Genomic DNA, 25245 nt, shown 5'->3' with positions numbered 1-25245 from the left:
CTCACACGGGACCCTTCACCAACGCCCGGATGCTTCCTCGATCCCAAGCGCGCGAAAATTCTTTTGTCGCTAAACATCCTCCTGCAAAATCTACCCGCACAATATACAGCACGACTCACCTGGGGGATCCTTTTCTCCACGCGAACCTGCAAACTTCCATTCGGGTTAGCGAGTACAGCATCATGATTTGAGCAGGGACTTTGTACATAATCCATTTCTCCCTGCAATTCCCGGGTTACCTCCGTCATCTCTTCAATTTTAATTCCCGCTACTGCTTTTTCTTTATTAACCTCGGCGACCGTTGGCTTTAATAAAATTCCCTCTACTTCATCGGTCGCCGGCTTTTCCAAACCCCGTGTCGCGATTTCTACCCCCGTCATTGTACCCGTGCTTTCCTCCGCTTCGCTCAACCAGCGCTTTTCGACACGCGTTACCTCCCCGTGCACCCGTGGGACCTGCTCGCCCAACCTGCGGTCAATGTCTTCCTGTATTCTTTTTACCGTGGCGTTTATTTGCTCCTCAAATCCAATCGGGTTGTACCTTGCTTCGTGCCTCGCTTTTTCCGCGTCTAGCCCCTGGGTAGCCATCATTGCATCAAATCCCTTACTGTCACCCCTCAGAGCGGCACTGAAATGCATCATGCAAACACCCCAGTCCATTGGCACTGCGGGTCCGGCTATCGCCGTCACGTACGGGAGGCTGCCATTTTGTGCACCTGATATTCCCGCAACCACACCTTCTTTACTCTCCTCCACCATTTTTTTTCCTAAGTCCTGGGTCGATTCTACCCCGTCTATCTCTCCCACCGGCATCCCGTCGCCTTGAACAGCCATGGCGCGATTTCAAAATTCGGGTTTTGCTTAAAAAAAACCAAATTTCGGCAGCTCGTAATTTTGACCAAAATTTTTTTTTAGATGTTTTAAAAATTTGGTTCGGGACCCGAATTCCACTCCCAGACACCAATTGTTACAGATCGCGGTTATGATGTTATAGACCGAGCGGTGGTTTAAAACCGCGACCTAACAAAAACTCACCCGATTCACCCAGACTTTGGCCGGATCGCACCGCAGCTGCTCAATGAGGGGAAAAGACAAAAACGACGAATGCAAAGAGGAAAAGGAATAAAACGAGAAGACGTACAGACGAGTAATGGGTTTTATTATTTACACACACAAGCAAAAAGGGGCAATCAAGTTTTATTTACAACACATAGTCATAAGACGCAGGTGACACAGTGCAAATTTAGCTTACCTACAGGCTTAACTTATCCCAGGACAGAACAAACAGAACGCTGACTCACGCGGGGGATGCCAGGAATGGCAGAAGGTGGATGGCTGGAGGGAGAGGGAGAGGTCCAAGGGGGGGTCCCGCAGCACAACCGGCGCGTTCAGCAGCCGCCGTTCCTCTTTGGCCCTGCTCCAAACCGCCGTTCAGGCCCCCTTTGGCGGTTGGGTGGTCTTGCGGCTGCGGCCTCTGTCCGCTACGTTCTCAGGACTTGTCTGGTCCAAACCCTCAACTCTTCCTTGCTTCTTTCACTCCTCACCACCGACTCCTCACCGCAACCAACAACCTTGCAACCAACTCCTCAACCAACTCTTCTCCCTCAACAACCCTTCTCTCTCTTTTGCGACCGACTCAGTCCAACCCAGAGTGCATCTCTCTCTACTCACTTCCGGTTGCGCTTTTTATAGCGCCCCCAGCGATCACGCCCCCGGCGCTTTGGACACGCCCATCGGGGGTGCTCACCTCGGCCCTGGTTGGTCGCGCGACCCTCGGGCTCCGCCCTGGATGACGACGGGCGGGCGCGCCCCTCCTCCCCTCTGACGAGGTGCGACACGCCTTTCTTCTCCGACTCAATGCCTCGTGGTTAATGGCGGCAATTGGATCGGAGGTAATTGGTAATCGAGGGCTCAGCAGTGACGAGAGGGGGAATGGAGGTTTTGGGAATGGGAATGAAGGGAATCTATCTCTTTCACTGGTGCAATGGAGTATTTCAATTAATGGAAGACACAGCCTTACACTAATACACAGAATAAGATATAACTGTCAAAAGAAAGGATATATCGTGTCCTGCATGTATGTTTTATGGACTAACTACGGAAACGCCCTTTGACCTTTATACAACCACAAACGGAGGGAGGAGGGGTGATATTTTACAACAACCTTTTACAACAACATTTTACCACAACAACAAAATAAAAAAACATTCTCATATCCACAACAATATATATATATATATATATATATTCGTGGGTTATTTCACCATTTAATTTCGTTAATTTGGTACAAAGTAAACAAACTTCCATTTATTGGTATGGAATGTCTGTTTCTACGAAACACTACATTGTTTACGCGAAACAATTCCACATAAATCTTGAACTGGCTTCGGCTAACTGTTTGACAAAGCATTTAAATGCAAGTCGCTAACTTTGGAAAATGTCGAGCGAGGTATTTGCTGCGACGCTATTCATTGCAATTTAATGTATAATTTAAATGGAGTACGTAGTGTACCTTTAAGGTTGAATTTTATGCATGTACTTGGGACCATTGTATGTTGTTGGCTGAATCTTAAAAGTGATGAAGTTGATTTTTGCTGGTTTTACAGCTGTGCTTCTGCCAGATTCTGGTGTCCCCCTCCTCCCTCTGCTCTCACAGGTACTATGCCATCGTTTTAAACTGATATTGCTACCCTTGATTCTAATCCAAAGTAGTTTTTCATATATACATTAAATGGCACATGTTACTTGACAAGACCAAAGTTCATGCTCATTAAAACATGCAATTCCTTCAAGATAAATTGGATTTGATTTCTTTTCTTTTTTTACCTCTGCCTCCAAAGGTAAATGGAGGCTATGTTTTCACCCCGTCTGTTTGTTTGTGAACAAGATATCTCAAAAAGTTGTGGATGGATTCGGACGAAATTTGGCGGAGATGTAGCGTATGTGACAAGAACGAAATGATTAGATTTTGGTGAAGATCTGGATTCGGATCCGGCAACTAGAATTTTTAAAGTGATTCTTCACCATTGGGAGATAGGGCCAAAAACGATATATAGCAGGATATCTCAAAAAGTTGTGGACGGATGATTTTGATTGTTGATGTTTTTAAACACTGAAGAACAATATTTTCAACACTTAACCATTCTCTAAATCACTTGTATACATCACTGGTTGCACTTTATGTGGTTGGGATGCGAAGGCAAGCCCAATGTACTTGCACTGCATTTAACATTGGTACAAGAAGCACTCACTGATTTGTTTCCAGAATCGAAGGAGGTGCAAAGCAAAAGTTCATATTAAGGGCACCCTACATATATAGGTTAAAACCCATCAGTAAGTAAAGTTTGTATTGTTTTTTTTTTTTGAACTGTATGAATCAAATTGGTGCCCTTTATATGAACTTTTCCAGACCATTACTTGGTTCCTCCTAAGAACACAAGGGTAGTCCAGCATACAAAACAACAACATGCATTTTAAGGCCATTTTCCCTGCCAGAGCGGGGGTTAGCCTTGCGGTCCCCATGACGATCTTCTCCATTTTGCCCTATTTTCTGCATCACTCCTTGTTAACCCCCTTGCCCGCATTTCTTCTTCCACCATCTTTAGCCAAGTCTTTCTCGGTCTTCCCCGTCCTCTACTTCCTTCTACATTCATTTCCATCACTCTTCTCAACAAATCACTTTCATCCTTCCTCAACACATGACCAAACCATCTCAACCTGTTCCTCTTCACAGCATCAATCACAGGCTCTATTCCCATCATCTTTCGCAATTCATCATTTCATTTGGTATTCACTATTTTTACTGGTATTCCAGGGTATTTTTTATTTATTTATTTATTTTTACTAGGTATTTCACTGGTATTCCAAGGGTCCTAGGAATACCCACCCAAAATATCGTTGCAATCGGTTGAGCCGTTTTTGCGGTACCTTCAAACGGACGGACGGACATTTGGTGAATTATAGTAAGATAATAGGATTCATTAACTTGCAACTTTGTGGTTTCTTGTAATTTCCATTAATGTAACAAGTGACTGATATTAAATTGACTTTTAGAGAAATTTTAATTATAAACCTGTATCGCACACTTCTAACTTTCCATGAATGTTTAATGGGGAATAGTACCACAACACAGCACTGTGTATACCTGGGATAGATTTTGGTAGGATACAACAACAGGCATTTTTAAGGCCATTTTCCCTGCTAGAGCGGGTGGGTTCGCCTTTTTTTTGGTATGATAGCTCATAGATAATACACTTGAGCTGTAAATTCTGCATTTTATTCACAGCTTGACTGTAAAATGTCCATCCTTTTGGAGGCGTGGTGTTACGTCAATGGTTACGTTGTCCTATCTGCTTGTGGATGTTAAACATGCTGGCCAATGCACGTCGATAACCTGCCACGATTGGGTGGGGGCTGGTGTGTCACTTCAATGAGCTGTGGAAGCAAGATATCCCATGTAAATTGTTTGACTAACCTGTCCAGGGTGGTATTTGGATGAAAATGTTAAAATTCATTTCCTGTAAGATTTGAAACGGTATGGGACGTACGAGCTCCAGGCTTTAAATTGTATTTGTAAAAAAAGAAAATTCAAACCACTGCCAGAGTTAACAATACTGTATTTTAATAAACAATATTCCATTTTTATACACAAAAAGAAAAATCAACATTTCTTGTTCTTGGGAAGAATGTTACATCGATGTGCACACCTCATGCTTTTGCATGAACCCCTTGCACTTTGTTTAGTTCTTCTTCTTCTTCAGGAGAAAGTACCATTGTCTGTAAAGCAAGACCAAGCTCGTTATTAATACAACATAGATTATTTAAATCAGTGAAACGGCTTCTCCAAAGAAAACAGATTTCTCACCAAGCACAGCATTTTCGAAAATAATTAGTGATCCATGCTTCGTTTGATAAAATTAGTTGTGAAAACGCAAGGATTTATTACCTTAATCACTGGATCCTTCTGCTTTGCCCAGGGAGCGACAATCTTGCTGTGCATCCTCCATGAACCATACTGATCTGAGAGATGTTTCTCAAACACCACGTACTCGAGCACATCCTTGGGCACATCCTCGCCACCGTACATGAGACGGCCAAAGCGGTCGTACACGGCAAGAGCCTGAGCAATTACGAGGGCAAGAAATGGCATGATACTTAATGTAACTAGAACAGCATTCAGTGGAGCGCACACCTCCGCCAGGCTGAAGAGTTTAGGTTTTGTATCCACCGATAGGCCAGATCTGGATTCGGACCTGAACCAAAATCGAATCGGCTTGTTCTTGCCTGACGAACTCATCCCCCAAGTTGTCAAAAACTGTTTACAACATTTTAAAATATCATGGCCCGATCACTCAATGGGGAAGAATCACAAATACTGTGATTAAAAAAAAAAAAAAATCTCGTATCCGGATCCGGATCTTCACCAGAATTAAATATATTCGTTCTTGTCACAACCAACGTGTCCACCAAGTTTTGTCTGGATCCGTCAACTTTTTGAGATATTGTGCTGTATATTGGTTTTAGCCCCATCACTCAATGGTGCAGAATCACTTAAAGAAATGGGCAATACCCCTGGTAGAATAAAGCAGTATACTACACTGGCTAAAGGTATTTTAACAGTATCACGGTATTTAAAACCAATTTCAATGGTTGCTAGGAGACAGGGCAGCATGTATAATTTTACTAACGCAACCATAAGACTTTAAACAAACAAACAAACAAAAAACAAACTATTTTGGGGGACAACCATCCCCTCCCCCTCCCCCCCTGCTTTCCTCATCCCCCACTACTTTCCCCCCTTTCTCCACCCCCTCCTGCCCTCCCCCTGTAGAACACCTCAGACCCCAAATGTTCTAATGCAGTAAACAAACATTGGTACATCACAGGTGATGAAGGTTGTGATCAAATATCATCAGAATTGTGTACTTTCGGAGAGGAGAGCAAATACCTACTTTAGGGGTCCAACCCCCCACATGCACCCTTTAACCCTGATTATTTAATGCCATGAACAAACGTCGATGCATCAGAGGAGATGATGGTTGTGGTCAAGTTTCATCGAAAGTGTGTAATTTCAGAGGAAAAAGCAAATTACTTTTTTGAGGGGGTGGGGGGGGGGGGGGGAGGGTCAAACCAGGATCCACTTTCACCCCCCCCCCCCCTTAAATCCTGATTTCTTTCATGCCATGAACAAATGCGAGTTGAAACAAACCAAACATTTGTGCCAAGTTTGGTCACAATTCCATCAGCAGTTTCGGAGAAGTAGTTGCAAGTGTTTACGGACTGACGGACCGAAGGACGGACGACGCGCCATCCCACAAGCTTCCTGGAACTACCTTGAGGCGAGCTAAAAATGCGAGTATCTGTCTCCAGTTCTGGATCTTCATCAAAATCGAAACATTTCGTCCTTGACACCTACCCAACGTCTCCAACAAATTTTGTCTGGATCTGTCAACAAATTTTTGAGACATCATGTTCACAGATAAACAGACAGGGGTGAAAACATAACCTCCATCCACCTTCTGTGGCATAGGTCATGCATCTCAATGTCTCCTGCAAAAAATAGGTGAGCTTACACTGGCCAAATTCCAATTTCCTGCTCTAATCCTAACAACATTGATGCAAACCTGCAGCCACATGCCACATATGAAAGCAAGCAAGAAGAAGATACCATAACAAGAAGCGAATACAGCTGGATGTGCAATCAAAAGGATTTACAAACCACGTGTTCCAAGGGCAGGTGGTTACAACTTAGAGGCATACCTGCCGTGTGTGTATGCGCACTGTCACTTGGCCGTACGCGTTGCTCTCATGGATCATATCCGAGTACCGAATGTGGACGACCCTCGGAAGCTCCAGCGATTCTATGAATTTCCAGCGAGTCGTTTTCTGTCTGCACCCCTTCACCATTACCTGCAGGATATAAAAATAAATAAATAAAAGGACATGGACATGTCTCACATGTCATTGTCTCCTTAAAGTTCCGCCGTTATCTTTATAGAACATGCAATTTTGCAACAGAAGCAGAATGAACACAAACTAGACCAATTTACCGCGTAGCACATTTCTGTGACGAGTTCACGCAGTCTGTGCTTGTTGAAGCTGTGGGGGGAGGAAAAAAAATTGGTCACATTTCCAGCTTGGAGGACATTCTCCTCCAACATTGGAGGACATATTGGAGGCTTGGAGGACATTCGCACATTTTTGTGTGAAGCTGTGGGTTATTTTTTTTTCCTATAGTAAACCAATAGCATTGCAATAAAAAAAAAAAGAATCAACCATCATGTCATTTATTCATCTTTCTCTGCCCATCTTTATGTTCCAAAAGTTTTTTTTTGTTTGTTTTTATTTAAATTTCTCAGTGTGTTTGAAACACCAGACTCGGTGGTGTAATGGTTCGAGCATCCGCTCCGAGTCTGGGAGGACAGTCGGTCAAACCCCGGCCGCGTCATACCAAAGACTTTAAAAATGGTATGTGCTGCTTCCTTGCTCGACATTTAAAAGGCTAGAGCACGGACAATCAACACTGGGAAGACAATGGCAAACCACCCAGTATAACCCTTGCCAAGAAACTGCTTCAGCAGCACTGATGCTTTGTAACAGAGTAAGGTACATCAGAATATCTGAAACTGCTTCCCAAATCATTCCTCGTTCTTCCCCCTCCCATTTCACATTTTACAACTTTTGCAAAGCGCAAGAAGTGCCAAAACGACCAATGTTGGTAAGAACATGATGTACAAGCGAGCTAATCTTTTAATCACAGCAAATACTCTGATCATAATAATCAAAGGGATTCGTATTGATAATAAATTATAAGGACACTCGGGAGAGCGCATAACTCTGCTAGGATGAGCAGTTTACGCTTTGTATCCACTGATAGGCCGGATCTGGATTCAGACCTGAACCAAAATCGAATCGGCTTGTTCTCGTCACCGAAAAAAACTCGTCCACCAAGTTTATTCAGAACTCGTCCACAACATTTTAAAATGATGTTATGTATCGCTTTTCGCCCGATCTCTCAATGGTGAAGAATCACTAAAAAAAGTTATTAAATAATCATCATATCCAAATACATATTAAGATCTTCACCAAAATCGAATCGAATCATCCTCGTCAGACACCCAACATCTCCACCAAGTTTCGTCCAAGTCCGTCCGCAACGATTTGAGATATCCTGCTATGTATCATTTTTGGCCCGATCTCCCAATGTTGAAGAACCACTTAAAAAAATTAAATAATCATCATATCCAAATACATATTAAGATCTTCACCAAAATCGAATCGAATTATCCTTATCAGACACCCAACATCTCCACCAAGTTTCGTCCAAGTCCATCCGCAACGATTTGAGATATCCTGCTATGTATCATTTTTGGCCCTATCTCCCAATGGTAAAGAATCAATTTTAAAATTCTATTAGCCGAATCCAGATCTTCACCAACATCTATTAATTTCGTCCTTGTCACATGCGCTACATCCCTGCCAAATTTTGTCCGAATCCGTCCATAACTTTTTGAGACATCTTGCTCACAAATAAACAAACAGACAGGGATGAAAACATAACCTCCATCCACCTTCGGTGGCGGAGGTAAATATTAAAAAAAAAAACACAGAACTCACTTCGCCAAGCAGTTATTTGCTTCGACATAAATCTCTTGCGCTTTTGTGGCGAAGATTTTCGTGCCGAAATGAGGGTCGAGACGCTTGATCTTTCTCAACCTGAAAAACGGTCCTGCTGGAATAAACTACACAAATGCAACGGGTAATCGAGTTCACAGTTTACCCATATTTCACAACTCATCCCACAAATGCCCGCCCCATGTAAATATGTTGGATTTTTAAGGATTAAGCCCAAAATGATCCATTTGAAGGGATGGGAAGTGATGTGTTTTAGGTTGAGGAGATAAAAAAAGACTAGGTCATGTGACAGCAAGGCTGGCTGGTTTACCAGAGTGTTACATCATGCCCTGTTAGTACTGTGCCATGGTCTTCTCAGCATCTTATCCTAACCCTAATCAACTTCTCCATGAACAATATTCCTAAACACATGTATTGAAGAAGAACATTGTGTTCTTCAGAGTCAAGAAGAGAGATTACCATGGACCAAATCACTTGGCCAATCTGAACTTTTGATAACCTACAAGGCCTTCATCCGCAGCTTGATGGAGTACTGCTCCCCCCTTTTGGGGTGGTGCCCCTGCCTCACATCTAGCCCTTATTTATGCCATGGAAAGCAAGGCCGTCAAAAACATTGCGACCTCTCGCGACTAAGCTAAGCTGAGTGTCTAGGCCTGTTACCTTTACAATGCAGGCAGGTTGGCGGCCTCTGTATTCTACTATCTACTTTTTGGTTTTGCACCCTCTGCCCTCTTATTTCCCTCCCTCCAAGTTTCTGCAGGGCACACACGGCCTACCAGTAACCCTTTTCTTGTTAAACTCCCAAAAACCAGGCTCACTGCATACCTCTACTCATTTGTTCTTTCTTTCTCTTACCAGCGGAACCAACTTCCCCAGTCTGTTCAGTCTCATTCTTCCCTCCAGGGATCCAATAATACAGCTGTTCATCACGATCCCCATCCATACTCATGATCTCTTTACCCTAATGACCCCATTCCCAAGCACTCCCCTTTTCCAGGTTATTGTGATTTCCCCCGTCTCCCTCACCTCTGTTTGGTAGTTGTCGGTTGGTTTGTTCATCCCCACTTTGCCGTTCCACTTCTTGCTGTGTTTAGCTTGATCACCCCCGTGTGCCCTTCTCCCCTTCCCCTTGATCGCACTCTCACCCTCACCCTCAATTGTCACCTGGTGTTGGTTCCCCCCCCCCCCCCCTTTCCATTTTGTTCTATTACATTCTGCTCAAGCTCTTCCGTGAGCCTCGACCATCTACAAAAAACAACAACACATCAGACAGACAAACAAACAAGAATATATAAAGTCAGGCATAACATCTTAGTGTGCACATACTCTACATGTGACGAAGCCGTTTTCTTCAACAGCTCAGTTCTTTGTTTCAAACCTTCGACCGTCACCGATGATTGTCGCCCATCGCCCTCTGGGGGCACGTATGGTTCAAAGATTCCCCCTTTGTGGAGAAACAAAAGGACAAAATGGGAGGAGTGTGGGTGAAGCAGTTAGACTCAGCAACAGGGATATCACATCACACCTTAATACAACAACAACAACAACAACAACAACAACATGCATTTTAAGGCCATTTTCCCTGCTAGATCGGGGGTTAGACTTGTGGTCCCCATGACAATCTTCTCCATTTTGCCCTATTTTCTGCATCTCCCCTTGTTAACCCCCTTGCCCGCATTTCTTCTTCCACCATCTTTAGCAAAGTCTTTCTCGGTCTTCCCCGTCGTCTTCTTCCTTCTACATTCATTTCCATCACTCTTCTCAACCAGTCACTTTCATCCTTCCTCAACACATGACCAAACCATCTCAACCTGTTCCTCTTCACAGCATCAATCACAGGCTCTATTCCCATCATCTTTCGCAATTCATCATTTGTCTTCCTTTCTCTCAACGATACTCCGCACATCCACCGAACCATTCGCATTTCCACCCTTTCCAGCCTTCGTTGCTGCTCTACATTCATTATCCATGTCTCGCTCCCATAAATCATAACACTTCTCACACATGCAGCATACACCTTTCCCTTCAGCTTCAACGACACTCCCCTCCTCATCAGCACGCCACTCAGTTCCCGAAACTTCTTCCATGCACATCTCACTCTAGCAACCTTTGCCGAGTCTGATCCACCTTCTCCATTCAGCATGTCTCCGAGGTAGCAAAATGTTTTCACACCTTCCAGCTTCACGCTGTCTCCAAGATCCAACTCAACATTTCCTCCATCTGCAGCTCCCTCTGTGCACACCTTACATTTGAATGTAGCTGCCACACTGGTTAATGACCCTCTCAGACCACTGCATTTTGGATGAACCCACTCAGCGCACATTGTACATTGAATGGAGTTCACTGCGACACCCTTCCTGCACACAGCACATGGCCACTTCCCAGTTCTTTCCACCTCACCACATGCTTTACCACTTGCCATCACCTTCGTCTTTCCGATATTCACCTTCAGACCTTTTGTCTCCATACATTCCTTACTCTTGTTCATATTTTCCTTCAGTCCTTCCATACTTTCCGCAATCAACACCAGATCATCTGCATACAACAACTCCCACGGTAAACCCTCCTTTACGTTCTGAGCCAGAACCTCCATCACAGCTACAAATAGTAGTGGATTTAGTACCGACCCCTGATGCACTCCCACCTTCACCTCAAACTCACCACTGTTCCCGTCCTTCGTCCTTACAGCTGTGCGCACTCTTTTGTACATTGCCATCACTACTCTGATCAACCATTCCTCCACTCCTAACTTCCTCAATGCCCATGTCAATACTTCGTGTGGAACCCTATCGAATGCTTTCTCCAGATCAACAAATCCAAGAAACAACTTCTTCCTCTTCTCCATGTACTTCTCCTGCAACTGCCTCACAATAGAGAGCGCATCTGTCGTTCCTCTTCCTGGCATAAATCCAAACTGCATTTCGTCGATCTTCACCTTCTTCCTTATCCTCCTCTCCAACACCCTTTCCAATACCTTCATTGATACCTTAATCCAATATTAATCCAATACCTAAATCCAATCCCATACCTTAATACAGCAACATATATTACCTGTAATGTAGCAGATGAATCATCATATTTATTATGTGTAGATGTCGGCCTCGCCCATATTAACTCTTAAACTAATCCTCTTGATATTCATTTGCATAATAGTTACTCGTAGACCATTCGTTAAACTTGCTATAAATCCCTTTGTAATCGTAATTTGTAGAGACGTTTAAATAATGTAACTTGTTATATAATCAGCTTGGGTAGAATTGTGATCCATATATGGGGATACAACTTGTGGTATTTCACCGGTTAAACTCGGGGTGACCTTTCTCTCTCTCTCTCTCTCTCTCTCTCTCTCTCTCTCTCGACAAAAGGATAATTCTCTTTGATTTCTCACCAGGCCCGACTAGTGCAGAACCGCCCGCTGGGAAAAGGACAATTAATTCCGGCTGGGCTCCGCGTTATATCAAGGCAGACTTGGATTCACTCGAGCGTTTGTTGGGATAAGCTCGTGGGAGCCCTTCTCTCGGGCAAACGGCCGGATCTCAAATCTCGCAAGGTCATCAACAGCTAGAACTCCCTTTGTCTTTCTCTCTGCTTCACTCTGCCATCTGGCACATGTAAGGTTTTACGATTGTGTTATCTGATGTTGAAATGTACAAATACGTGCACAGCACGATTCTGCTTTAGAGTTTTCTCGGCAAGGCCACGGGTTGTCCACCTTGTCTGTGATCACTGCTCCACGGCGCCGTGCTGACCTGATTGTCGAATAAACTACGTTTCCTGAGAACTGCATTTTTGCCGAGACTCCGATCTTCCGACTCCGGGCGAGCGGACCGACGGTTTGAAAGGATTCCAATTCGACATAGACACACACACACACACACACACACACACACACACACACACACACACACACACACACACACACACACACACACACACACACACACACACACACACACACACACACACACACACACACACACACACACACACACACACACACACACCTCAATGGTGAAGAATCACTTAAGAAATTAAATAATTCTCATACCCGAATCCATATTCAGATCTTCACCAAAATCGAATTGAATCGTCCTTGTCAGACACACAATCGTTCCACCAAGTTTCGTCCAAATCCGTAAACAACTTGAGATATCCTGCTATGTATCGTTTTTAGCCCTATCTCCCAATGGTGAAGAATCACTTAAATTCTAGTAGCCGGATCCGAATCCGATCTTCACCAACATCTAATCATTTCGTTCTTGACACATACGCTCAAACAAACAGACAGACAGGGGTGAAAACATAACTTCCTTCCACCTTTGGTGGCAGAGGTAATTATAATATGGAGTATGATATATTGTGTCTCTATAAACTTTGTTTCAAAAATAACAATAATTTGGAAAAAGAAATAAAGTGCATTTCCAAGAAAGTGCAGAATAAAAAGGACAAGATGTGTGCACAATGTGATGTTATTTAATGTACGCACAAATCGACCACAGGGTGCGTTGAATGAGTGATTAAAGGCTGAATGTGAAATCATCAACAATCTATCCCTCACAGGATAATATAATGTCAGGAAACAATATCTCACCATTCTCAAGACCGAACTCTCTTATCTGTCTCCCTCTTCCAAATCCTGGTGGCGTCTGGTCAAATCTGTTTCTGGTGTTTGTTCCCCCTCCATCCCCTCCCTCACCTCAAACGGCTTAACGGCTGACTCCGCACGTGAAAAAGATGAATGTCTCAACTCTGTGTTTGCCCCTAAATCTTGTGTCCCAAACCCATCCCTCTCTGTACCCACTGTACCCAGTCGTACCCAGCTGCTCCTGGACTCTGTGTCCTTTCCTCCTGACAAGGTGGAAAAGTTTCTGTCAACCCTCGACCCTGATTCTGCAACTGGTCCTGACGGCATCAGCCCAAGGGTCCTAAAATCATGTTCTTCTGCTCTTTCACTCCCTCTTTCTGTTCTCTTCACCCTCTCTTTTGCTCAAGGTCATCTGCCATCTGCTAGGAAATCAGCCAACATTACCGCTTTGCACAAAAAAGGTGCAAAAACAGATCCCAGCAACTACAGACCAATCAGCCTTCTCCCAATTATCAGCAAAGTCATGGAATCCATCATTGCTTCGGATATGAAATCTTTCCTCTTCTCCAATGGCTTGATCTCTGATCATCAATTTGGTTTCAGACCTGGTCACTCTACTCTGGACATGCTGCTTCTGCTTTCTCAACAATGGATGGAGGTCCTCAACGCCAAACAGGAAATTAGAGCTGTCTCCCTTGACATTTCACGTGCCTTCGATACGGTCTGGCACCCTGCTCTGCTCACCAAACTCTCCTCCTTTGGTATCCATGGAAATTTCCACGCATGGCTGGCGGACTTCCTCTCTGGTCGTAGTCAACGTGTGGCCCTGAATGGGTTTCTCTCATCTCCTCTTCCTGTTCAGGCTGGAGTTCCCCAAGGTAGTGTTCTGGGCCCTGTGCTTTTTCTGGTCTTCATCAATGATCTCTCTGACTCTCTTGAAAATCCTCTCTATCTCTTTGCTGATGACTCTACTCTCTGTCGCTCCATTCCTCATCCCTCAGATCGGCAGTCTGCAGCCTCCTCACTCTCTGCAGACCTGGACAAAATCACAGACTGGTCAAACAAGTGGAACATATCTTTCAATCCTGACAAATCTCACACTCTTACAATGTCTCTCCGAAAGGACCGACTGGACAACCCTCCCATCTACTTTCTCAACAATCCTCTCCAAGAAGTTCTGTCGCTTAAGCTTTTGGGTCTCACTATCTGCCATGATAGTCTGGAGGCATATCCCCAAAAGTGGCCTAGAAAAGGTGGTAGGGGTACACTCATGTTACAAGCTGGCAACAATGTTTTTCTGAAAGCCCAGACCTCTAGGAACCCAAAAAGGCTTGTTGCCAGCTTGGGAAATGGTTTGGACCAGATTTGTGGCCATTTTTCAAAATGGCCGCCTACATTTTTGGTGTTTTCTAATATTTGAGCTCTAGAACTTATATCTGGCTGTCTTAAAGGTCTCTAGGGTTATGACCTTATAACATATAGTCATACAACAATCCTCACCAAAATTGGGGTGCATGGCATATCTATAAGTGGTTTTATTGAAGCAAAAAGGCAAAAATATGCCTGAAAAACGCCTTCATTTTGATTTTTCCAAATCACTAAATTGCATACTGTGAAGTTGTTCTTTGGTCAATTTCTTTCAAAATAGTTTTAAAATTTGCCCAGATCCCTCCTCTTCATTAGCAAATCTTCAGGAATATACCCAAGTTCTCAGAAAATATGTTTTATGCATGATCAGCTACCCCTACCCCCTAAATCACAAAACGTGCCAATTTTCAATATTTCCAGATTCCAACCAATATCATTGTTGTATGACTTTTTCTCATCATGATAGGTCCAAATTAACTTACTCTATGTGATTAGGTGTTAATAAAAATTGAATTTCACACTTTAGTGAAAATCCAAGATGGCTGCCAAATGGCCAATAAAATATAATATTTCACATTATGACGTTAAGTTAAGGTAATGCAGTCTACCATTTGATACCAACACATTTTTGAGACATAATATATTGCAATAATGATGCTTTCCTTTGCATCCTTCCTCAGGTCCTGCCCGAATCATCATTTTAACATAATTGTTGTGTTAACAATGTACTATAACATATTGCTTGTTGCATGTGCTGTAAATAGCTTCCATATGGTGGTTTCCATATTCAAATGAATTTCACCAAGGTTATTGGACAGTACATGGCAGATTCCGGCTTGAAGGACATTCTGGTAGAAAGTGGTGTGTATGGCGAGAACACTGCACAGAACATCCTCAACGGGAAACAATGGAACCGCACAATCCGTGCCCACAAGCTTGTGTTTGAGGCATTATGGCGAATTCTGTGGCAGAAGATCCTACATTGGCTGAATGAAAATGAAGTACAGATTGATGCAGAAATCAATCAGGTATCAGAGGACCTTTCGAGAGCTTTCCAGCAGGCAGACGATGAGGCCATCTACAGTGCTCTGAGGCGTCTGGTGCCCAAGGCCTACCAGGTCAGTGCCCTAATAGAAGACATGGACAGGGAACACGAGGCAAATGCCACATTTGTATATTGGCGGCAATACATGCATCTTGTGAGCATCCTCCTGAGGTTCACCCGTGCCATCAGAGATGCCAAGTGGGAATTGTTCCTGACCACTTTTCGCGAGATGCTCCACTGGTTCGGAGCCTTCGACTGGCCAAACTACCTGCGATGGGGCAGTGTGTTCCTGGCAGATATGAATCAGCTGGGGCACACTGCGCCTGAGGTGTTGGCAGGTTTCAATGAAGGGGACTTCGGAGTGAAGGAAAGCACACAAAAGTTCAACCAAGTACCTGATGATCAAGGACTGGAGCATGTCAACAAGATGGGCAAAATCGCTGGAGGAGTCATTGGTATCACACGCTCTGAAACTGCCCTAAATCGGTGGGGACTGACCTACATCGATAGAGCTAGGATTGCCGATGAAACTAGGGACATGCTCGGAGTAACAGAAGATAATAATGATGACCAGTCTGTGCACAAGGAATCTGGAAAAGCAAGGATGCTGAGGGATGAATCTGATGTCCAAAGCCTGATGTCGATGTTTCAGAGATTTGAGGTCTTCAACAAAGAGTCTGAGGAACTTGTATGTCTCACTACTGGGGATATTGCAAATGCCGCAATTAAAAAGGACCTGCTATGTGCGGAGAAGGTTGGACATCAAGTGGCCCGTACCTTTGTGACTGAGCGTTTCATTGAGAAAAAGACCAGCCTACACACAAGCATCCCAAAACAAAAGTTGAAGACATTTGCATCCATGTTTGCTGTTGAGGTGTCCAAGGACAAGAAGAAAAAGGGTACTGCTATTGTCAAAGCAGATCGCGATCTGTTTCAACGACTGATTGTTGTCATGGAGGCAGGCAGAGATATTGACATAGATTCACTTCTCACACAAGAACTTTGCCATGTACCTTTAGCTCTAGCCAATACTGATGGGACCCTCAGACAAACAAACAAGTCACAGTTGCTACCTCTTCTAGAGAAAGATGGTGTGTCTCAGGCAAATGCCCCAGCATCTAACACACCAACATGCACAATTGTTGATGGAATGGCCTTAGTTCAGGCATTGGGAAAGCCAAAGGACACAAAGACATTTGGAGACTATGCCAAGAGGGTCGTAGCTGCAGTGTCAAACAACTTCAAGGAGCCCTGTAACCGTGTGGATGTGGTCTTTGACTGCTATGAAAAGCACTCAATCAAAGATGCAACAAGAAAGAGGCGGGTTGGAAAGGGTCGTGGCATTAGATGTGAAATAAGCAACAGAGATCTCAAGCTACCACAGCAATGGAAATCTTTCATGGATGTCAATGACAACAAAGTGGCTCTTACAAAGCTTCTCAAGGAAGAACTACTTGAACATGAACATGAAGCCACACAGGAATTGGTGGTTAGTGGTGGAAACAATGGCATGGCTGCCTCTTCCACAGGCAGGAACATGGAGCATCTCTGTTCATCACAAGAGGAGGCAGACACGCGTATGATTCTTCATGCTCTGGAAGCAAAGGCTAGAGGATATGAGAGGATCGTCATCACCAGTAGTGATACCGATGTATTATTGCTTTTGATGGCCTTCCAGCCCCAAATGCCAGAAGAGGTATGGATGAAATCAGGGACCTCTAAATACAGGCGCTACATTGCTGGCCACAAAATTGATTGCACTGATGATGTCAGGGACAGTCTTCTAGCTTTCCATGCCATTACAGGATGTGACAGCACCAGTCAACTCGCAGGCATATCAAAGAAGGCAGCATGGAAAATATTTTGTGAAGTTCCTCACCTACTCTCCCAGCTAGGGGTTGCACATGTTCCAAGTGAAGAGATTTGTGCAAAGGCTGAGGAGTTTGTCTGCCGTCTTTACAACCCGAAAGGAGACGCAAAGGAAATCCAGGCGCTGAGATGTTCCCAATTCAGAAAAGTTGGTAAAAAGCCAGAGAACATGCCACCAACAGAGGATGCATTGCACCAGCACATTTTAAGGGCACATCATCAAGCCCTTGTGTGGCGAAATGCCAATGTGCCAAATCCAGGAATCCCCAATCCAACAACATCCGGCTGGTACCTTGAGGACAACCAGCTGATGCCCCGTCTCATGACCAAGGAAGGGCTCACAGCAGAATGTGTCAAAATTGCGACGTGTGCATGTACCTCAAAGGCCCGTCCATGTCTAACTGGCAGGTGCAACTGTAGGAAAAATGGATTGCGGTGCACATTGGCATGCAAATGTGCAGACTTATGCAGGAACCCCCTCAATGACTCTGATAGTGATTAGACGACATGCATGGAAACTTGAGTATATTCCATAATGTCATATTGTTACTATGCTGGCTGTATTTGACGTAATGTAACCAATCTATGATTCAGTTGTATTTCACAAAGTATTACTAGACTAAGTTTAGTATTTGGAGTATTTGGTTCTACTAGTCTTTGATTTACTAAGCTCAATATGACATAATGTCAATAGTCTATTATGCTACTGTATTCCACATAGCATTACACGTCCATGATTTGACTGCATTCAAATAGTGTTACTAGTCTTTAGTTAGGCTGTATTTGACATAATGTAACTAGTCTTGCTTCAGCTCTGTTCCACCAATGTATTACTAGTCTATGATATGACTGTATCCCACATTCTGTCACTTATGTATGAATAGCCAGATTAGCTTGTTGGGTATGACTTTGTTAATTCAGTGCCAAATATTTGTTTAGTTTAAAGGTGCAAGCATTGCATTGACGTTTGTATTGTTTGGATCAGTGTAACATAATAATGTTTGCATTATGTATACAAGTTATGTATGTTTATTTTTGTTTTACATTAAATAATATAGCTTATATTTTACAATCTTCTATGTCTTCATTTATGTAAGTGCCTTGTTTGTCAGCTATGTTGGAACTAATATACTCCGCAAACAAGGCACTTCCAAATCCACACTACTTTCCTGAAATTCAAATGTTATAAAACATAAATTTTACATAAAGTCCCCCTCTAAAATAATACATCTTCAACTCATCAAGACTCTTTCACATACATGTGACCTATAGAATAGTAGTGCCTCATATATTTAGTATAAATGGAACATTTTAGAAGTGCCTCTGAATGAAATTGCAGTCTTATGGTCTCGCGCCACCAAATATTCTATGACCATTTGGCAGCCATCTTGGATTTTCACTAAAGTGTGAAATTCAATTTTTATTAACACCTAATCACATAGAGTAAGTTAATTTGGACCTATCATGATGAGAAAAAGTCATACAACAATGATATTGGTTGGAATCTGGAAATATTGAAAATTGGCACGTTTTGTGATTTAGGGGGTAGGGGTAGCTGATCATGCATAAAACATATTTTCTGAGAACTTGGGTATATTCCTGAAGATTTGCTAATGAAGAGGAGGGATCTGGGCAAATTTTAAAACTATTTTGAAAGAAATTGACCAAAGAACAACTTCACAGTATGCAATTTAGTGATTTGGAAAAATCAAAATGAAGGCGTTTTTCAGACATATTTTTGCCTTTTTGCTTCAATAAAACCACTTATAGATATGCCATGCACCCCAATTTGGGTGAGGATTGTTGTATGACTATATGTTATAAGGTCATAACCCTAGAGACCTTTAAGACAGCCAGATATAAGTTCTAGAGCTCAAATATTAGAAAACACCAAAAATGTAGGCGGCCATTTTGAAAAATGGCCACAAATCTGGTCCAAACCATTTCCCAAGCTGGCAACAAGACTTTTTGGGTTCCTAGAGGTCTGGGCTTTCAGAAAAACATTGTTGCCAGCTTGTAACATGAGTGTACCCCTACTGTCACATTTCCTGGAAGTGCCTCCAGACTATGATCTTTCTTGGGAAAACCACATTTCCAAGCTGGCCTCCAAAGCCAGTCGCCGACTGGGCATCCTCCGTCGTGCGAAGTCCTTCCTTGGCACACCTGAGCTCCTCACCACATACAAGGCTTTCATCCGCAGCTCAATGGAATACTGTTCCCCCCTCTGGGCTGGTTCTCCTGCCTCACACCTTGCTCGGCTTCACGCTGTTGAGGCCAAAGCTTTCAGAATCATTGGAATCTCCTGCGATGTAGTCAACACCGAGGGCCTTTCACTCACTCACCGCAGGCAGGTTGGTGGTCTTTCTGTCTTCTACCGACTCCTCTCCGGCCTTGCTCCCCCAGCTCTCTCTGTGCTCTGTCCCCCAAATATTCCTTCAGGTCGCACAAGATCTGCCTGCAACCCTCTTATGGTTAAACTGCCAAAGTCTAGGCTCTCTGCTCACCTCCACTCTTTCATTCCCCTTTTCTCCCGCCTCTGGAACAAACTCCCCCACTCCCTTCAATCCCACTCCTCCCTCCAGGTCTTTAAAACAGTTGTTCACCACCATCTCTTATCTTCCCCCATCGAAAACCTTGATCTTTTCTACCCCCGGTAATTCACCCCAGAGTCCTTGCAGTGTTGATATGTTTTATTCCTCTCTCACCTCCCCCCAAGTCCTCCCGATGTCCCTGCTCTCAAATGTTGTGTTTGCGTCCTTCCCCCTCTTCCCCCTCTCTTTTGTGTCCTTCCCCCTCTCTCCCCATCTTGTCTGCTGCTCCCCTTGTTTTTTGTGTTTTGTGTGTCGGTTTGTCTTTTTGTGTGATTAATGTTAGCTCTTTCACGAGCCTCGATCTTGTATACAAAAAAAAGAAGAAAAAAAAGAAAAAAAAAAGTAAATCACCAATAAATGTGCATCAATAACCACAATAATGGCATTTACAGCGAGACTGAACGAAGTCTCACCAGTGCACTTGATGTTCATAGAACGATCGTACAGGTCTTGCTCAACTATAAAACCCTCTGCCCTTGCTTGTTCTGCGGTTGGCCTGTATTTGGGAACAGGAAACTTCCTAGTCCTCACAGGAACCAGTCTTCCAGAAACGTCTGGCTTGTTGACAAGAAACAGGCTCTGCAGGGAGGGATTCATACAAGAAAGGTGTGAGAACCAAAGCAAATGCACGCACGAGACCAACTCAGGTAAATTGTTTGTTAGTATGCAGCACGTGGCTGTGGGTTTGAATCAGTTCTTACAGGGGTGCCCCCTGATGCTGTACATCTTTGGGTTTGGGCAATGCCCCTGATGCTGCGCCCCCTTTAGGCTTGAGCAAGATTTTGATATTTATTTCGGGTGCCGCAGCAGCCCATATACAACGAGAAGAGCCTACCCGCCGCTTCGCTGATGGACAAATTAGTCGTCGCATCTCTTGCTGCTAGAAGGGGTAAGGGTAGAGGAGGTGGAGGGAGAGAGATGTACTGCATACACATTTTGGGGGAGGGGGTGAGGGGAGAAGCGAAAGAGAACAAATTACCCATGAAAAGAGTGCTTTAACCTCAGCGTTGCCCAGGTATGTTACCTATGTTACATAGCCACACAGCCTATGTTACCCCCCCACACAAAGTTGTATTTGTACCCTGAGTTTGGAACTTTAAATATGTGGCCGTGCATAAGGAACAAAGGCAGACAGCCAGCCACAGAGAGACAATGGCGTTTATATACAGTCACGTGAAAAAGTAAGTATTTCAACATACAGCTATTTGATCTTCATGTCAACAATATTGATAGATAAAGGTGATATAATATAACTAATATCATGAAACATTTACATTTTGTAGTCCATTGTATAATTTTAATAAACATAAATGCAAATTTCGCATGTGGAAAAAGTAAGTACACCCCAACATTTATCACTACATCAAATACGTAAAATTAGAATCAGGTGCACTAACTCAGGTGCAAATGATTAGAACATCGTCAGAGAGGATCTTGGAGGAACCTGGCTTATTTAAACCTCAAACATTTAGTTTGGTTTGCTCTTTGTTGTTGAAGTGTGCGGCGTCACCATGCCTAGATCAAAAGAGCTCTCTGAGGCCTTCAGAAAGAAGGTTATAGAGGCCGACGAGTCTGGGAAGTGATTTAAAAAGATCTCCAAACAATTTGAAATCAATCATTCAACTGTCCGGAAGATCATCTACAAGTGGAGAAGATTCCAAACATCTGCCAACTTGTTCAGGCCAGGCCGCCCAGCAAGTTCAGACCGAGAGCAAACCGCAAGATGCTGAAAGAAGTCTCTAAGAACCCCAGAATGTCATCATGGGACCGACAGGTAGCTCTTGCCACTGTTGATGTCAAAGTGTTCAAAGGTCTTTAAAACAGCTGTTCACCACCATCTCTTATCTTCCCCCATCCAAAACCTTGATCTATTCTACCCCCGCTAATTCACCCCAGATCCACCTTGTTTGAAATTCCAACTTCTTTCCTGGAAGTCCTGGCAGTGTCCATATGTTTTATACCTCTCCCACTGCCCCTTTCCCACGCCCCCCCCCCCAAAGCCCTCGCCCTCCCTCAGATCTCTCGATGTCTCCATGTCTCTCGGTCCCTGCTCTCAAATGTTGTGTTTGTGTCCTTCCCCCTCTCTCCCCATCTTGTCTACCGCTCCCTATGTTATATGTTTTATGTGTCGGTTTGTCTTTCTGTGTGATTAATGTTCGCTCTTTCACGAGCCTCGATATTGTATACAAAAAAAAAAAAAAAAAAAAAAAAAAAAAAAAAAAAAAAAAAGTGCACGAGTCTACCATTAGAAAGAGGCTGCACAAATTTGATCTACATGGGAGGTGTGCCAGGAGGAAACCTTTGCTGTCCAGAAAGGACATCAGGGCAAGACTAAAGTTTGCCAATGAACACCGAGGGACCAGCACTTCTGGAACAATGTGCTCTGGACAGATGAGTCAAAGGTAGAGCGATTTGGCCACAGTACCAGAAGACATGTTTGGCAAAAACCAAAGACAGCATTTTACCACAAGAACCTGATACCAACTGTAAAGCATGGTGGTGGAAATATTATGGTTTGGGGCACCTTCTACGGTCTGGCACCCCGCTCTGCTCACCAAAATCTCCTCCTTTGGTATCCATGGAAATCTCCACGCATGGCTGGCGGACTTCCTCTCTAGTCGTAGTCAACATGTGGCCCTGAATGGGTTTCTCTCATCTCCTCTTCCTGTTCAGGCTGGAGTTCCCCAAGGCAGTGTTCTGGTCCCTGTGCTCTTTCTGGTCTTCATTAATGATCTCTCTGATTCTCTTGAAAATCCTCTCTATCTCTTTGCTGACGACACTACTCTCTGTCGCTCCATTCCTCATCCCTCAGATCGGCAGTCTACAGCCTCCTCACTCTCTGCAGACCTGGACAAAATCACAGACTGGGCAAAAAAGTGGACCATGTCTTTCAATCCTGACAAATCTCACACTCTTACGATGTCTCTCCGAAAAGACCGACTGGACAACCCTCCCATCCACTTTCTGAATAATCCTCTTCAAGAAGTTCTGTCACTCAAGCTTTTTGGTCTCACTATCTGCCATGATATTTCCTGGGAAAACGACATTTCAAATCTAGCCTCCAAAGCCAGTCGCCGAATGGGCATCCTCCGTCGTGCGAAGTCCTTCCTTGGTACACCTGAGCTCCTCACCACTTACAAGGCGTTCATCCGCAGCTCTATGGAATACTGCTCTCCCCTCTGGTCTGGTGCTCCTGCCTCACACCTAGCTCGTCTTCACGCTGTTGAAACCAAAGCGTTCAGAATCATTGGAATCTCCCGTGATGAAGCTAACTCCAAGGGCCTTTCACTCACTCACCGCAGGCAGGTTGGTGGTCTTTCCGTCTTCTACCGACTCCTCTCTGGCCTTGCCCCCCCAGCTCTCTCTCCCAAATATTCCTACAGGTCGCACAAGATCTGCCTGCAACCCTCTTATGGTTAAACTGCCAAAATCAAGACTTTCTGCTCACCTTCACTCCTTCATTCCTCTTTTCTCCCACCTCTGGAACAAGCTCCCTCACTCTCTTCAATCCCACTCCACCCTACAGGTCTTTAAAACAGCTGTTCACCACCATCTTTTATCTTCCCCCATCCAAAACCTTGATCTTTTCTACCCCCGCTAATTTCACACAAAATCCTACACTTTTTTTTTGAAATACCAACTTCTGTCCTGGAAGTCCTTGGTCCCTTTGTGTTTTATACCTCCCCCCCCCCCCCCCCCACTTCCCACGCCTCCTCCCCCCAAGCCCTCTCCCTCCCACACTTCTCCCTGCTCTCAAATGTTGTGTTTGTGTGCTTCCCTTTCTCTCCCCATCTTGTCTTCCGCTCCCTCTTTTTATATATTTTGTTTCTCTGGTTGATTTGTTTGTGAAATAAATGTTACCTCTTTCACGAGCCTCGATTCAGTATACAAAAAAAAGAAGAAAAAAAGCTTTGCTGCATCAGGGCCTGAGCAGCTCACCATCATAGAATCCACAATTAATTCTTCATTGTACCAGAGGGTGCTTGAGGATAATGTGAGGCCATCTGTCGGAAAGTTGAAGCTCAATCGAAGGTGGACCTTGCAACATGACAATGACCCTAAACATACCAGTAAATCCACCAAGGAATGGCTGAAAAGAAAGAAATGGAGGGTTCTGGAATGGCCAAGTCAAAGCCCGGATCTAAATGCCATCGAGATGTTGTGGGGAGATTTGAAACCAGCTGTGCATGCAAGAAACCCCTCAAACATCGCACAGCTGAAAGAATTCTGCATGGAGGAGTGGGCAAAAATTTCTCCCAGTCGATGTCAGAGACTGGTAGACAGTTATAAGAAACGCCTACTTGAGGTTGTTTCTGCCAAAGGGGGTTTACCACCTATTAGAGCCAAGGGTGTACTTACTTTTTCCACATGCGAAATTTGCATTTATGTTTATTTAAATTATACAATGGACTACAAGATGTAAATGTTTCATGATATTTGTTATATTATATCACCTTTATCTATCAATATTGTGGAAATGAAGATCAAATAGCTGTATGTTGAAATATGTTGAAAAAGTCAAAACGTTACATGGGGTGTACTTACTTTTTCACGTGACTGTATATTATGTGCGGTGTCCTTCACGAATGCATAATATTGTTATGAATTTTGGGTAGGTGGGATATATAGATCCAGGTCGATCTGCATAGGTAGGTGCTCCGATGTCATGAAGAAGAAGAACCATCTTGATGCAAGTAAGTCAGGGACCTGTCTAGCCCGGTTTGTCGGATTAAAAGTATACCTGTGATCATACAAGGATGATCGGGTGATAAATAGTTGTAGGGATTATGCTAATTCCCACGTGTGTGTGAAACCTGTAATCATCCCGGTGTCCCGTATGGCAACGCACTCTTATACATTAGTTAGCCCCATTAGCGCACACATTAATAAATACTCCCCCCTCACAATGACTGACCGGACGAACAAACAGGAAGTGACCACGCACGACACCGGCAGGGCGGCAGACATTGCACAGGCAGGCCGGGAGCAACGCTCAGGAGGACTCGTGATCGACAGGGGGGAGGGGCGAGCAAAGAGCAGGTCACCGATTGGCAGAGTAGGGAAGGATGTGTGATTGGTCAGGGGAGGGGCAGAAAGCTTCCCTGTGATTGGGGGTAAGGAAGGTGAAGGACGTGCCACACTGATTGGCCACCG

General features: G+C 44.0%; 1 protein-coding gene across 3 annotated transcripts in view; it reads right to left on the bottom strand.

Annotated features, from left to right (window-relative positions):
- Positions 1-4598: 4598 nt before the first annotated feature.
- The window catches only part of MRPL45 (mitochondrial ribosomal protein L45), a 35590-nt gene continuing 14943 nt past the window's right edge, over positions 4599-25245 (bottom strand). For all 3 annotated transcript variants that reach the window (XM_078779635.1, XM_068119699.2, XM_078779634.1), the window contains exons 2-8: positions 20505-20670; positions 9960-10077; positions 8616-8714; positions 7049-7097; positions 6759-6908; positions 4945-5118; positions 4599-4775 (exon numbers count right to left, since the gene is read on the bottom strand). In XM_078779635.1, the coding sequence (XP_078635761.1) occupies positions 4707-4775; positions 4945-5118; positions 6759-6908; positions 7049-7097; positions 8616-8714; positions 9960-10077; positions 20505-20523 (678 nt within the window). In that variant the 5' untranslated portion in view covers positions 20524-20670 and the 3' untranslated portion in view covers positions 4599-4706. The remainder of the gene's footprint in view (positions 4776-4944; positions 5119-6758; positions 6909-7048; positions 7098-8615; positions 8715-9959; positions 10078-20504; positions 20671-25245) is intronic.

Source organism: Myxine glutinosa, chromosome 6, assembly GCF_964187855.1.
Source record: "Myxine glutinosa chromosome 6, kmMyxGlut1.1, whole genome shotgun sequence".
Classification (NCBI taxonomy): domain Eukaryota; kingdom Metazoa; phylum Chordata; class Myxini; order Myxiniformes; family Myxinidae; genus Myxine; species Myxine glutinosa.
The sequence above is the reverse complement of the archived record's forward strand: the minus strand, read 5'-3'. Positions and strand labels throughout refer to the sequence as shown.